This window comes from Amborella trichopoda, chromosome 6 (assembly GCF_054954075.1).
Source record: "Amborella trichopoda isolate Santa Cruz 75 chromosome 6, AtrichopodaSantaCruz75HAP2 v2.0, whole genome shotgun sequence".
Taxonomy (NCBI): domain Eukaryota; kingdom Viridiplantae; phylum Streptophyta; class Magnoliopsida; order Amborellales; family Amborellaceae; genus Amborella; species Amborella trichopoda.
This window is the reverse complement of record NC_142341.1, coordinates 46,661,846-46,677,333: the sequence shown is the minus strand read 5'-3', so window position 1 is coordinate 46,677,333 and position 15,488 is coordinate 46,661,846. Positions and strand designations below refer to the sequence as shown.

The 15,488-nt window shown below is 32.7% G+C and overlaps 1 protein-coding gene across 1 annotated transcript; it reads left to right on the top strand.

Annotated features, from left to right (window-relative positions):
• Positions 1-10,172: 10,172 nt before the first annotated feature.
• LOC18442021 (small ribosomal subunit protein eS27y) lies at positions 10,173-15,488 on the top strand. Its single transcript, XM_006852245.4, has 4 exons — positions 10,173-10,316; positions 14,478-14,579; positions 14,764-14,792; positions 14,964-15,488. Exons 1-4 carry the CDS (start codon positions 10,314-10,316, stop codon positions 15,088-15,090), a joined length of 261 nt encoding a protein of 86 aa, XP_006852307.1. The 5' UTR covers positions 10,173-10,313; the 3' UTR covers positions 15,091-15,488.

Sequence of the window (15,488 nt, the reverse complement as noted above, 5' to 3'; positions counted from 1 at the left end):
TGGCCGTAATAAGAATATCGTGTTATCACTGTCCATTCTTAGTTTCAACGGCGGTGAGGTAGTGGGACCCGCTCCTGTGCCTCTCAGTTAATTGAACGGTCATAAGTTTAGGCCACAGTTTTTACGGCCTAAATGGATCACAATATATTTTATGAGGAAATTTATCCAAGGAAAAAGTTTATACATAACAAAGGCTCTAAACAATTAAATTAGCGCCCACCTCAAAAATTTCACATGGCTTATTTGTTTTTATGAAAGTATTTTTTCAAATTTTGAAAAAGTTCTAAGATTGTTTCACACTTTTTATGAAAAGTTCAGAAACTAATCTTTCAACAAAAGTTCCCGTTATTTTATTAAAAAACGAAAAATTCAGTTCCTAAGAGGATTAGGAACTTAATCTTTCATCACTTTTTTATTGATCATTATTCGCTATGTATAATATAAATGAGTAATGATCCGACGATACCCTCTCACACCTATGTGTGTAGGACCTCAAATGATCGTCATTAAATTTGGCATAGATCTCTAGAAAAGTTATCATGTGGGTGTGGGACTTGATTTTTCTAGAGATCTGTATCAAATTTAATGGTGATCCTTTGGGGTCATGCACACATAGGTGTGGGAGGATATAATATTAATATTATCAATATGATATAATATTACTGTAATATTATATTATATATTTATTTTATGGGTTTTGTTAGGCTCCACTATTAGGTGGTGTAGACCTTTAAAGTACTCAATATTTTTTGACACTAAAATACCATTGAATTGTAATACAAAATTTTTCAAGTAAGGGCATTTTTATCATTTAAAAAGGTAAAATTAATATTTTTATAAAAACATAATGGCATTCTATTAGTAGTTAAAAACATATAATGCATCTTGTGGGACATGATGTCACACACCGTATCGGATTGTCCACTATGATTAATAAATAGTATTGTTTCTATTAGAAATTTATAGTTTACCTTTGAGTAATTACTTAAAATACCCTTAAACAAAAAGTTATTATACTGCACGATAATGGTATCTAAATGTCTAAAAATGTTGAGCACTTTAAGAGTATACACCACAAGTGGTGTAGCCTAACAAAAAATTTATTTTATTAATATAATTTATATTAGAATAATGATCCTATGAGACCCTCCCACATGTAGGACTCCAAATGATCACTATTAAATTTGGCATAGATCTTTACAAAAGTGATCACATAGGTGTGGGACTTGACTTTTCTAAAGATATGTGTCAAATTTAATGGCAATTCTTCAAAGTCCTACATACATGGGTGTTGGAGGGTCTCATAGGATCATTACTCTTTATATTATGTAGTATATTGATTATATATTATAAGTAATATATAATATTACTATATATTTCTAATATATTATGCAGTATATATAATATATGTTTATTATATTGTATATAATATATAAATACTATATATTTTTATATTTATAATATTATATAATATATATTTAATATTTTCTAATACATTATATAATATATATATTTATTTTATTATATAAAATATATGTAATATATAAATACTATATATTTTTATTATATTAAATATATATATTAATATTTAATATCATATATTATAGTATAATAAATAATATATATATTATATACATAATATATAAATATCTTGTACTATGCTATATAATATATATATATATATATATATATATATATTATATTGTATAATATATATTTATTATATTATATAATATTTATATTATTACAATATATAATATATAAATATCTTATATTATATTTTATATTTTTATATAATAAATATTATTATTTATAGTATATAATATATAAATATCTTAATATATATTATACAATATAATAAATAAATTTATTATATTAAACAAATATCATATATAATAAAATCAATAATAATATTAATATTATATGCATAATATACAAATATATTATATTATACTATATATTATATATAATATATAAATATCGTATATTATATTATATGTTTTATATAATACAAATATATATTAATAAAATATATAAAATATATTATATTATGTTATATATTTATATTTATATAGTTTGTATATGTTATCAAACACAGTACCTATAACTTTATTAACATTCCAGCAAGTTATCAAACACAGTACCCATAACTTTCTTAACATTCCAGCAAGTTATCAAACACAGTACCCGTAACTTATTTAAACATTCAACTTTTCATAATATTTAAAAACATTAAACTTTCAAGAAGATATCTTTCATAAAAACAAACGCGCTCTATAAAAGGTTATTTTGATGCCCAAATATCATCATATTGATCATCTCAACATCATTATATATGGACATGAGAAAAAAATAGATTTCAAGTTTTGGAAATAGTGCATCTTGTAACATATTTTTTTACTGTCAATTTTCAAGATTTTCAAGTTTTCATATAACTAATCGATCTATACTATTTTTTAAGCTTTAAAATTTATAATTAAAGATGAAAATATATTTTAAGGCTATCACAAAGATTTTCAGCATTGAAACCACATTTCTCGACACTATTTGAAGGTGCGCTTTACCTTGACTATTTAGAGCCTCGGCTCTATACAAACTGCACCTTTTATCAAAATGCACTAAGATATTTTATATTTTGTCAATAAATTTTAATTCAATTTCAAAATACCCATCACAATACAAATGATCATGATTTGGAATAGTTGAAAACAGTTAAAATGTTCACACCGAGCGTTGATAGTATTTTTCCTTTTTAAAATTAAGGGTAATGAATAATTGAGTCAAACTGGCAGCATTGGGCCAGAGCAGTGTTGGCCCAGGTCTTTGGAGGCTCAGCATGGCCATGTGGGGCCAAAGATGCCTTGGCCAATTTCAAATCGAGCTGGGCCTAATAGAAGTTTTCCGTGTGTGACATCTTACTATTGAACTTTTCCTTCAATTTATTGTTATTGCACTGATCGCACAAGACTTCAAAAGTACATATCCACTTTGTCTATCTAGCTATAATTATATGTGTGATATATTCCTCAATCTCATAATTATATTAGACTACCGATCTAATATGTCAAAAATAATATCTTTCAGATACTTATTGGTCATCAATCTTAACTATTTTCTCATTTCTACTCATATTATTATTAAAATTATAGTCCATATATTTTGTTTTAGTTTGGTTAATTTTAAAACCTTTAGGGCCTATTTGGTAACTTGGAACTGGAAGTTATCAAGAAATTAGGATTTTTGGACTTCTAAGGTTGGTTGTTTTGATATATGAAATCAATAAAGACTATGCCTGAAATTCTAGGCAGTCTAGGAACCGTGTTTGATTAACTTGGTAATTTGGAAACCAGGAGACCTAGAAATGAGTCAATTCTAAGTGTTCATTAAAGTTCTCGTCATGGTATAATGATATTTGTTTCAAGTTCATACTTTTTAAAATCAATCAACATCCACCATATTTAAAATTAAATGTACAATTTAGATCATGGATAGTAAAGCTTAAAAGGTTAAATTTATGCTTTAAATTATATGTGATTTATTTTATTTAAAATCTTTTTTTTTTTTACCAAAGCCACATGATAATAGCCCAAGTCCTTTCCATACAAGGACCATAATGATTCCATGGTGCCTCTTCTAAACATCTCATTTTACCTCAATTTCAAGTTCTTTTATTTTTCATATGAAAAGTTTGAACATATCCAAGAGAAGTATAAAGTGTATACAACAGGTTTCACCATTTGATCAGTAAGTTTTACCTTTTGCATTTGCTACTCATAATGATTTTTTAGGGCAGAACAAAGCCATTAAAGACAAGAGAAAGGAAATGGTTTACCTTTATAACAAAGTGCCTCGAGTTTTGACATTTTCACAAGATCTAGAAACATTTAAAAACCAAGTCACATACTAGGTTAGGATATAGTTATCTCATGTTCATATTGATATACATAATTATAAATGTATATGTATAATTCTCTTGATAAGATTAAATATTTACTTGGTCATCAAGTTATCATACCATATTTATCTCCATTAATTGTGTGATTGTTCTCCATATACAAATGTACTAATTGATGTAAACATTGATCCAAAATAGTGAAGATGTAGCCGGTTGGGGCTTTGGATCTGTGGACATAAAGCTTCGCCCTGAATCATGCAAATGGTGTGTTCTCTATTCTTCTATCTCCATGTATGCTTCTACGAATTCTAATATGGTATCAGAGCAAGAAAGCTCTCACGAATTCTAATATGGTATCAGAGCAAGAAAGATATGACTGTTGCTGTCACGAATTCACTGGTTCTCCGGATTCCTTAGAAAGCACAGCGCATAAGCCTTCGGTCTTTACACTTTTATATGCATGCCTCTTTATGTATGCAGCCAAATATATTTGAAAAGTTTCTGCCCCGAGGCAAGCCTACAACATGCGAATAACAAATGCACCCTTCATATAGCTTATGGCATCAAATATTTTCTCACTGTAAAGGATTTTCTCTCTCATCACCACCTGTAAAACCCTTTAACCTTCACCATAGTTTTCTCCATTTGCAGACCCACTAAGTTCTCTCCATACCTTAGTATCCCATTAATAGCGACTGCTTCCATGGGTTTGTACCCTTAGTCGCTGCCGGATTTCGGCCAAGGCCAGGGAAATTGATCGATTGGTGATCGGAAAATGACTTCTCAGTCAGGATTTTGCCATAACCATGATGCAATCTTGCTTTCTCCCGCATGACTGAGTGAAGCAGGGGTAGAGAGAGAAAGTGAGGGGGGCCAAAATAGGAAGACGTGCAGTTTGATGATTCCAAATTTTTGCATCAAAAGATGACGAGGAATTGAAAGTAGGGAAATGGAGAGTGGGGTCCATAGGCACTTATCGTTTTCCATTTATATCTTGCACGCCTTTTCATTCGTGAGAGAGGAGGAGTCGGAGAGTGTCCAATGTTAATGGAGGTTCTGCACCTGTATCAAAAGTTAACCTTTCAAGAAAGGTAGAGAAGCTGCAGAAAGAGGGTTTCATAGGTCATAAGTTAATAGTTTAAAGAAAGGAAGGTATGGAACCTGTAGAAAGAGGGTTTTCCAAGGTGGATGTGGTGAGTGACGAGAGGTCGGTGCCTGATCCAGCCTTGTGCCAAAAGTCTTTGGTCATCAAGTTATCATACTATATTTATCTCCTTTAATTGTGTGATTGTCCTCTATATACAGAGGTACTAATTGATGTAAATATTCATCCAAAATAGTGAAGATATAGTCGGTTGGGGCTTTGGATATGTGGACGTAAGTCTTCGGCCTGAACCACGTAAATGTTATGTTTTATCTTCTTCTATCTCCATATATGCTACCACGAATTCTAATATGGTATCAGAGCAAGAAAGCTCCCACAAATTCTAACATGGTATCAGAGCAAGAAAGCTCTCACGAATTCTAACATGGTATCAGAGCAAAAAAGCTCTCACGAATTCTAACATACTAAGAGGCCTACCCTTCCCTAAGGCATTTGGAGGGCATAAATTTGATCGACTAGATTTGTAATTAGCAAAAATGAAGAGAAAAACAATTGTATAAATAACCAAAGCATATCCATTGCGCTCTGAAGGATAAAGAAATATTGTATTGATTTCAAATCACATCTTAAAAAAAGGGACAAATACTCAGCTATTGATCTAAAGGTCTGAGATAAAAAACCTAAAACACAATCAACCAAACCAATCACCATGGTAATCAAGATCCACAATAATAAACCTCCATAATCAACACAAATCAGACAAATTCAGTGAAAATTGGAGAGAGAAAACTAGGCTAGAGAGAATAGTGGTAAGGAATTACGTAGAAACGGGTGAGATTAACAATAGTCCAAGCTGGGCCTGTAGAGCACCCGAATACAAAGAAGATTATGAGCCACGAGAAGAAGAGTATGAGAATATAGGTAGTCCACACACCCAAGTACATTAACCATGTTGTGTTATTGAGAACTAGAGGGCACACAGCCTGCATCCCTATAATGCTGAACCCATCCACCATTATTGGTGACCTTTTTACCTTTCTTACCCAAATCCCCTACCATTTCCCATATTGCTTACATGGAGAGAAAGAGAGAGTGAAAGAGAGAGAGAGAGCTTTTAATGGTAGAGGGTTTATGTGAGAGGGGTTACGCAGCTGGAGAGTGCTTATACAATGAGATCATTTACCTTTGATATAAAGTGGTCACATTAATCTTGACCATTGGATGTGACATTGGATGGCTACAATTATTCCATTGACCAAGCTCAAACTTTATAATAATTTTTTTTGAACTTTGTGACACATCCAAACTATAAAATTTTACATCAAATAGTTGTAATGAATTGTGACCACCTTGTATCAAAATTAAATGGTCTCATTGTATACAATCCCTATTTGTACAAACTAATATATGTATTTTATATAGAGAGAAAATGGAGAGAGAAAGAGAGAGAGATGCACATGCTTGAGAGGTCTTGGTCGATCAGCTTTCTGGTTGTCTTGGCTCTTTCGCGGCGATGGTGAGAGACGTGGGTGAAAGAGGGTGGGACGTTGGTGAAAAATGTGGAGGTTTTCTCATCGGACTTGAGCCACATGCAATCTGAGTTACACAGGTGGAGGTTTCAAGCCTATCTCTTTCATGGGGTGGCGTGGAACCAGCGTTATCCTCATTTTGGGGATAATGGAAGTTCCAATCAAAGTTTTCACTGTAGCACTTCAAGATATCAAATATGAAAGTGCAATAAAAAATGGATACCGCTACTTCCAAACCAATAAGTTCCAGCTACCAAACGTGCCCTTAGATTCCAGAGCATCCCTCCAGAGTTTTACCTTTGTATCGACATTATCTTTAATCTCGTTAATCAAATATATGTCATCCACAAATAACATACACTATTACCTTGTCATATAGATGTCTAATTAATTCGTTTATATCTAAAACAAAGAGATAATGGCTCAACATTGGCTGTTGATGTAGGCCTATTGTATTGAAAATTTTACTTGTCTCTCCACCGGTTGTCCTCACCATAGTTAGTGTTCACTCGTACGTATATCTCGCCATGTCAATATATTATTTAGAGACATTTATTTTCTAACCACTACCAAATTAATTATCTAGGTATCCTATAATACACTTTTTCTAAAATCAATAAAGACTGTGAACTACAAATTTTTCACCTTCTCTTATCTTATGTCTTAATCCTGGCCTTACTTGTTATTTTATTATAATTCTTCTCAGCATTTTTACATTCTTTTAAGTTTTGATAAATTCTATTCATTTACCAAGTTTTGTAACATGGTAATTTGTTGCTAATAACATTTTGAACCCCATCACTCTACTACTAAGTTTTTTTATCTTAATGTCTTTTTCCTCTAGATTACCCTAAAACTCACTTTATCACTTTTTTAATATACTCAACCATCTTAGTCCTCATAACATTAGATTCATATTTCATCTATTTGTGCTAACATCCATAACTATGAGCCTATCTATCTCACTTTTATATGTTCCGTTTTTTTATGTTATTAAATATTCATCTCACTTTTTAAAATAGATTTGTGCTATTGCTAGGTCATGAGCCACAGGAAAATAAAAGATCGTATTACCCGTATCGTTTCTTTTCTCAAATCTATATCTCTCATATACTCTTGCATATCCTCTACTATCTTTTCCTACATGACCATTTAAGTTCCTTCTTCAAAATATCGTCTCTCTATTTGGTATTCCTTTGTCTAGTCCATCCATGTCCTCATAGAATTGTCTTTTAATTTTATCATTTAGTCTTACTTTTTGAGCATAAGCACTATCTACATTAATTATCTCTTCTTCCGGCACAAGTTCAATTAATAGAAGCATATCACCTATACTCTTAACATCTAGTACTTTATCTTTTGGAAAATTATTTTCATGTGGACTGGACCGCATTTCTACATATGAAGGACATAAAGTGTAAAGCATCGATCTTAAAGATGTATCCTAACTACAAAACCCTACTTTGAGACTCATTCCTAGGTCCATGAGTTATTAGGACTTTCTAACCTCTGCCAAACCTAATATCATGGACCCATTGAAAATGTAATTCTGAAATGTTCAAAATAAAGAAAATGTAACTTTGAACCTTTATTCCCGAGACTCCAAAATCACCACAAGACAACCTAGTCCTTTTAAATCTTTAAATGGCACAGAGGACCAGGAGACTTGACCCATATGGAACCTACTTCAAGCCCTAGATAAAACCCTAGGCAACTATTTTATCTTATTCATCAATCTAATATTCACAAAAGCTTTTATCCTCATTTCAAGTTCAATTAGCAATATTCCAAAATTGGAGAATGCCAACACATGATTCGAATGGTATGAACCAAGGCTGATCTGGGTGTTGAGCCTAAGGATCATGTTGTACGAGTTCATTTGTTGTTTTCTCCATTTCAACATATTTTCATTTATTTCAGACTATGCTCATTATGAACCTTGTGCTTATTATATTTTAGCAATCTAATTGTATTCTAATAGGGTTTTAAGTGATGCCCAACCATTGTAGCTGATCCACAAGAAAGAGACTGCGATGTCTATTTCTTGTGACTAGTAAGTTGATATTAAGAGTATAAGTGATCTGCTCATATTAACTAATAACATGTATAACCTTGGTATTTTGAGCTTGAGCATCATTTAACAAACTTTGCACCTCTCGCCTTGCAGTTCAACATCTTATTGAAGTCTAAGCCAAAAATACTTGTTTTCCATTGATACAACTATCTCATCTAACCGAAAGTGTCCCATTAAGCCTCACTCACAAAGAATTCCCATTATTTCCCTACAAAGAGTCTACTTGAGTGCACAGACACGACCCAAATAAGAGACACCCGTCATGGGATAAAGATCTGCCATGTTGTTTGGGCATTGTCTGTGTATATTGCTCATAAATAGCCCCAAAACATCGATCGGTCTCATGCGGTTGTTTTATATTTTCAAAGTGAGCAATTTCCACCGACAAAGTGTTCAAAATAGCAACCCTTCAAACAAGAGCATTTCACACAGTTTTGAGCTAAACTTATGTTTAATAATAAAAGTATAATTATGGAGAGAAGATGTCAATTTTGCAGGCCTATGATTCAATTTATTTGAAAATTTGTATACCTCAAAGCTTTATGGTCTAAAATAAAGAAAAGACTCATTGTGAATCAAGTAATGATGCTTATAACATAGCTTGAATAATAGCATAGATTTTGACACCACAAGTTTAATATCTATTATTGACTCCACTCCACCTAATACTATGTATGCAATAGCATCCCTTTAGGCTGACATGTGTCATCAGCCAATTCAACACTAGTATGCACATGTGAAGCATCACATTCTACCACGAAAACCTTTTCAAATTCAAGCAACAACACTAAGGCTTCAACGATCTTTTGCTTTACTAGATTAAACTTCTTCTAGTGAAATTTGTGAGGTGAGTTCTAATTTTATTATTTAGAGCCATGGCTCTATATAAACTTATTCTTGACAAGAATACTAAATTTACAAATACAACACCAATAAAAGGGAGCAAGCCCATGAATGTTCCTCACATTTCCAAATGATGGTGGCTGAGATTATTCAACAAGGAAAAGTTTATACAAGGTTGCAACCTTAAAATGTACAATCAAAGGTGCGTTTAAAAAATCCATCGTAAAAGATGGTTTGGATGTTGAAAAACCATCTAATTGATCATCTCGATATCTAGATGTATGACTGTGAAAAGAAAAAATATTATGAGTCTACAAAATAGTGCATCTTACAACACATTATCTAGACTGTCTATTTTCAAGATTTTCATGTGCTTATAAATCTACTTGATTTGAACCATTTATAGAATTTAAAATTTTATAATTGGCGATAAAAATAGATTTTCTAATCAGCCTAAGAATTTTTTTTATCAAAACTACATTACGATAAAATTTCGAGGTGTGCCTTAGTTGAATTGTTTAAGGTTGTAACCTTGAAATATTTTCCTCGGACACCTAGCAAACACCACAAACCCAAGGAAAATAAGGCTACCCAATACCTAAAAGGGCACGATGGGAATTAAAGGAAAAGGAAGCGTGGCAAACAGCCCCTAACATGAAAATCCGAGGGTATTTTAGACTTCTTCCTTCGTTTATATCACTGCCCATGAGCTGTTTGCCCTAATTCATAGAACCAGAGTTGCTTCACACTCTTATCTCCTCTGCAGCCTAGTTGTGTGACTTGTGACGAAAAGAACCAGGGCCGCCGCACCTAAAAAACTAGGGCAAGAATCCGTCTGCAATACCCCGAGCACTATTGCCTAAAAAAATGGTTATTATTTCAACTGATTTATCACTTCTTTAACTCTTCCGTCTACGTTTATTGTGTTTGTTTGTCTCCATATATATTTTTTCTGTTTCAAACTGTTATAGGACTTTATCTGCACTTGTTTGATGAGATTTTTTGGGTTAGTTTTCCATACTTTAAAGTATATTCTGAGTTTTTGTTCTGGAATCATTACACTTTAGCATAAAGTACTCTGATTTACTAAATTTATTAACTAATGGTAGAAAATTTCATTAATTAGTCATTATACAGTAGTTGCCTCTAGGTTTATTTATGGAGGCGTGCTAATTCACGGGCACACCTTTGTTTCTAGATTTTGGAATAATAATTTTGAGTTTGCTCTTGATAATCTGTTTTTTCATGTACTGATTTGTCAATCCTTGGCTTTATTGTGTATTAATTGCTTCATCCTTCAATTTCGAGCTTGATTCTCTTGTTCATTGTTCTTGAGAGCGTAGAACCAGCTCTCGAATTGAAATATAGATGCAAATTAATTTCTTGATTTATGATTGTTGAATTCTGTTCCATATTCTGAGTTGATTCGTAATTTCAGTTATAGAATATTTGCTTGGTTTACTGCATGGTCAGTTTTTTCTATTGCTCTACCTGCCAAGACATCTAGTGGTTTTTGTTGGAAATTTTTTATCAAATGTCCTAAATAATTTAGATGTAAATTCTGATTGTGCTGTGTACCGATTGAATGCATGTTTCATTAGCCTTCAATTCATAGTCACATTTTTCATTTTCTAGTGAGCATTTTTCATTTTCTAGTGAGGTGGGAGCATTGAGTTGCATCTTCTTTTTTATTTCCCATTTTTGTTTTTGCATATTTTAAAAAAAATTGTCAAGCTTAGTTTTAGAGTTAAAAACTTATGGTTATGGATAATATTAGTGAGGTCATTGATTTGAAGCAGTCAATGGATGCCATTTGAGTAATCTCACATCTTATTATGTTGTCGAATGTAAACTTTTAATGAATAACCGGTTTTGATTCTAAAGTGTAAGACACATTTAGAGCGCCACCTGTTGAAGCTGAATGTCGTTGTTATAGCTATTATGGTCTTCGGCATGCTTCTCTTTGGAAGATATCACGTGGAAGTCGAAACCACTTATGAGCTTGCACTCTTGCTTTGAGCTTGACGAACAAACTTTTGAAAGAAAAGTAGCGTGAATGCTTCCTTTCCTCAAGTTTTATGATTTGAAATAGTTAAAATAGATGTTTGGGGATATTCTTTTAAGGGAAAACCAAGAGAAATGATGCTTGTGTGGTATGCGTCTTTACTGAAGTGATATAATATCCTTTTTCCAATATCTGAAATGGAAGTATATAAATGCTTTTGACCACTGTTTAAAAAAAAAGATGGGTGGTTTGAACTTGTCACCCACCATTTATGGTTTAGCTAGGTGAACCAAACTTAATTATTATAGTTTGGCTGTACTGGGCTGTCAATATTTTTTTTTGAAAATAACCAACTTTTTAAAAAAAATTAAATTTGATGAATATGTCATGTAGTCGGATGAAATTACTGAAGAGTTGTAAATACTGGGACATGTTCATTTTTGAGTGCACACAATCATTTGACCATGAAAAAATGCAGTGGATTACAGTAGTAACATCCATAGGATCAATCAATTGTTAATAATGTAAGTAAATGAGTTGAAACGTGCAATTTAAGACTCATAGTTATCCCAACAATAGTCAAACCGACCGCCACCCCACATAAGGATTTTGTTCATTTTTGGGGATATCATGTATTTTCAGAAATATTGTGTATTTGTGGCAAATGCACAATGTTTCTAATGAATATATACAGTATAGACGACTAATTGAGAGCTTAATCTTAGATACACAATTTAAATTATGATTAACTGTTGACAAAAAATTGGAAATTAGTAAATTTTGTTAAGTAAATTTGTAATTTTTTTAACAAATAAAATTTAAAACGAAAAATCCAAATCATTAGAAATTGAAGAGAAAATCAACAAATAAATGTTCTAAATCATTCTTAACACACTCTAAAACAAAAACCCCAACAAAATAGAGCGTGGCATTCACAAAAAAATATCGATGTTCTCAAAATTCAGAATTTTTCAGAAAATAAAACTGGGTAAAAAAATTCATGGTTTTTTCAGAATAAAAATTGAACTTGTTAGAAATGAAATAGAAAGGCAACAAATAAATGTTCCAAATCATTCTTAACACACTCCAAAACAAAAGTCCCAAGAAAATATTACATGATATTCTTAAAATATACAATTTTATTCTATCTAAAATCAGAAATGTCGAAATTATAAGAAATCTGTGAAAAAAGTCAACAAATGAATGTTCTAAAACATTCGTAGTACTTAGACATTACTTATACATTCTAGAGTGTTTTAAGGAACTATTTGGAACATTCATTTGTTGATTTTTCTCTAATTTGTCATGATTTTGAGTTTTTACTTGGTTTTTTATAATTTGTCATGAAAGGCTTAGGTTTTTTATATAAAATTTATAATTTTGTGGATATCATGTTATTTTTCTGAAAAGATCTTCTATAAATGCTCTTATTGTGTAACTTTTTGTGGATACCATTATATCATTTTATAAAATTACTATCATTGTGCCCAAACGAAAGAAATTTCCAATGTGGGGTGGTGTGGTAGTTAGGATGATTATGAGCCATCATGTCATTACTTTGGGTATTAGATTGTGTCTGGACTCATTTGGTTATATTATGATATTTGATCCTATAGGTGTTACTATTGTGATTTATTGCATTTTGTGAAATGACTGTGGCACTCAAATAGAAACATATCTCTTGGTATTTATGCCTCTTGGATAATTTCATCAAATTATTTAACATATTCATCATTTTTTTCACTAACTCACGTGTTCTTATTTTTAAATTTTTTTGATTTCTCAATAAATTTTATCAGCACAATATGGCCAAATTGGTCCAATTGATTTGGTTCATTGAGCTAAACCGGAATTGGTGGGTGACCCGGTTCACCCCACCCGTCCACTTTTTTAAACTTTGATTGCCACAAAGAGAAAATTTTGGATGCAATCCATTTGGCATGCTTGTAATGGAAGACTAATCTGATTAAATTCCTCATATTCATCAAATACCCCTTTCAGCTCTTAATACTCAAGTTGGGTGCTCTATTTTTCACCATGCTTCAATAACATTCCAGAATGTGAATCAGGACAGTAATCTCTCATTCTCGATGGTTTTAAGGACTCAGATCTGGACTTTCCAGGGTCCCAAGTCCGAGCCGAGAAACTTGGACTCGGCCGAGTGTTTCATTCAGAAACTTAGCCATTTCCTTCAAAGTTATAATAATGAAATATTGGAATTGGTGCCAGTTCCGATGGTTTTGGTTCCGGACATGGTGGCCTGCTGAGTTAGGGTAACAGTTGAGTTTTGAGTATTCGCTGCTGGTTATCCTTGCATTTTAAAATTTGACTGTAGTTTCTTTGTGAACATTTGTATTTGTATTATTACGCTTACATGAATATAAAATGGCAATTTAATAGTTGGGTGCCAGTTGGTACACCAGTTGGTACATGTAAGCTAAAAAGGTAGGGGCAACCACCCACAACTACAAACATGTGGAGGTAGACAAAATATATACTTTTCAAAATATGAAATCCGTCTGAAGTTCATGACTCTCCACCGGTGTCAAGTTTCAGTGAAGTTGGGTAGCAGTTGGTACATGTAAGCTAAAAAGGTGGGGCAACCACCCACAACTACAAAAAGGTGGAGGTAAACAAAATATATAGTGTTCAAAATATGAAATCCATCTGAAGTACATTACTCTCCACCCATGTCTAAGTTCCAGTGAACCATTTTGAATTCTGGCTATTGCATGTGCTGTTTACTTGTTCCATATAGCTAACAAAAGAAAATCCTGTTAGATGTGACTAACTGAGGAGATCTAGACATGTGCCACCCTGTGTTAATGCACCGTACTCATGTGCTCAAATGAGGTATTTGTAAGCCGAGACTGTTGTCATTGATTATGCACTCTGAAATGGATGTGTATGCAGTGTGCTAATATTTGTTGTGCAACCTTTTATTTGTTTATGGCATTGTAGATGATTTATCAAACTTGTATGTTTTTACATTGATTGCGAAGCTTGTGCGCTTTTCTTTTTTGCAGGTGCTTTCAAATGACATTGATCTCCTTCATCCACCAGCAGAGCTAGAGAAGAGGAAGCACAAGTTGAAACGCCTCGTTCAATCTCCAAACTCGTTCTTTATGGTATGCATATCCTTTTCATCTCATCTCTCCCCACTTCTGTTCACTTTTTTTTTTCACCTCCAATCCAAATTCCCAACTCGTACTTTATGGTATACGCTTTTCATCTCTCCTCTCCTCACTTCTGTTTACAGTTTTGAGTATTTTGTACCTCCAATCTCTCATGCTTCTACTTTTTATTATGCAGGATGTGAAATGCCAGGGATGCTTTAACATGTGAGTATTAGAGCTTCAAGAAAAGAATGTTCATTTGTCTCTTATCGTGTTCTAAGTTACTCATCTTATTATGCACCATCTCTCTCTACTCTATTTGTCACCCGATCTCTCTCTCTCTCTCTCATGCATCTTGTTCATTCACCTCTGGTGTATCTTTATTCGTGCATGCAGAACGACTGTGTTCAGCCACTCCCAAACAGTGGTGGTATGTGGAAATTGCCAAACCGTTCTTTGCCAGCCTACTGGAGGGCGTGCTCGTCTTACTGAAGGCTGCTCCTTTAGGAAGAAGGGAGACTGAGATCGTCTTACTGAAGGCTGCTCGTTTACGAAGAAGGGAGATTGAGATCTTCTAACGAACTTTCACTGCTCCCCTTGAACCATTGTAAGAATCGAGGGTTCATCTTTTGATTATGGTTTTCTGGGGCTTATTCTTAGTAGTTCTGTTTACAAATTCTGGGCTTCAAAGACCTCATTTAACATGAACATGAGTTTGATCATGTTATCTATGTTTTGCATGACATGAGTACTTAAATTTTGTCTGTTCTTTCCGGTTGTACTGGCAAGGATTGAGTTGGGTTCTTGATATTGATTTTGAGATAGGGTTTTATAATATCTTGTTGCTTTCTTGCACCATAATTGTCATTGAACTGAGATCCATTTACTAATATATCTAAGAGAGACCTGTTCTTTTGTTTA

Coding starts and splice junctions, on each gene's coding strand:
- LOC18442021 (XM_006852245.4), top strand. Junction 14,580..14,763: donor CTCCAAACTCGTTCTTTATG/GTATGCATATCC, acceptor TTTATTATGCAG/GATGTGAAATGCCAGGGATG. Junction 14,793..14,963: donor TGCCAGGGATGCTTTAACAT/GTGAGTATTAGA, acceptor TCGTGCATGCAG/AACGACTGTGTTCAGCCACT.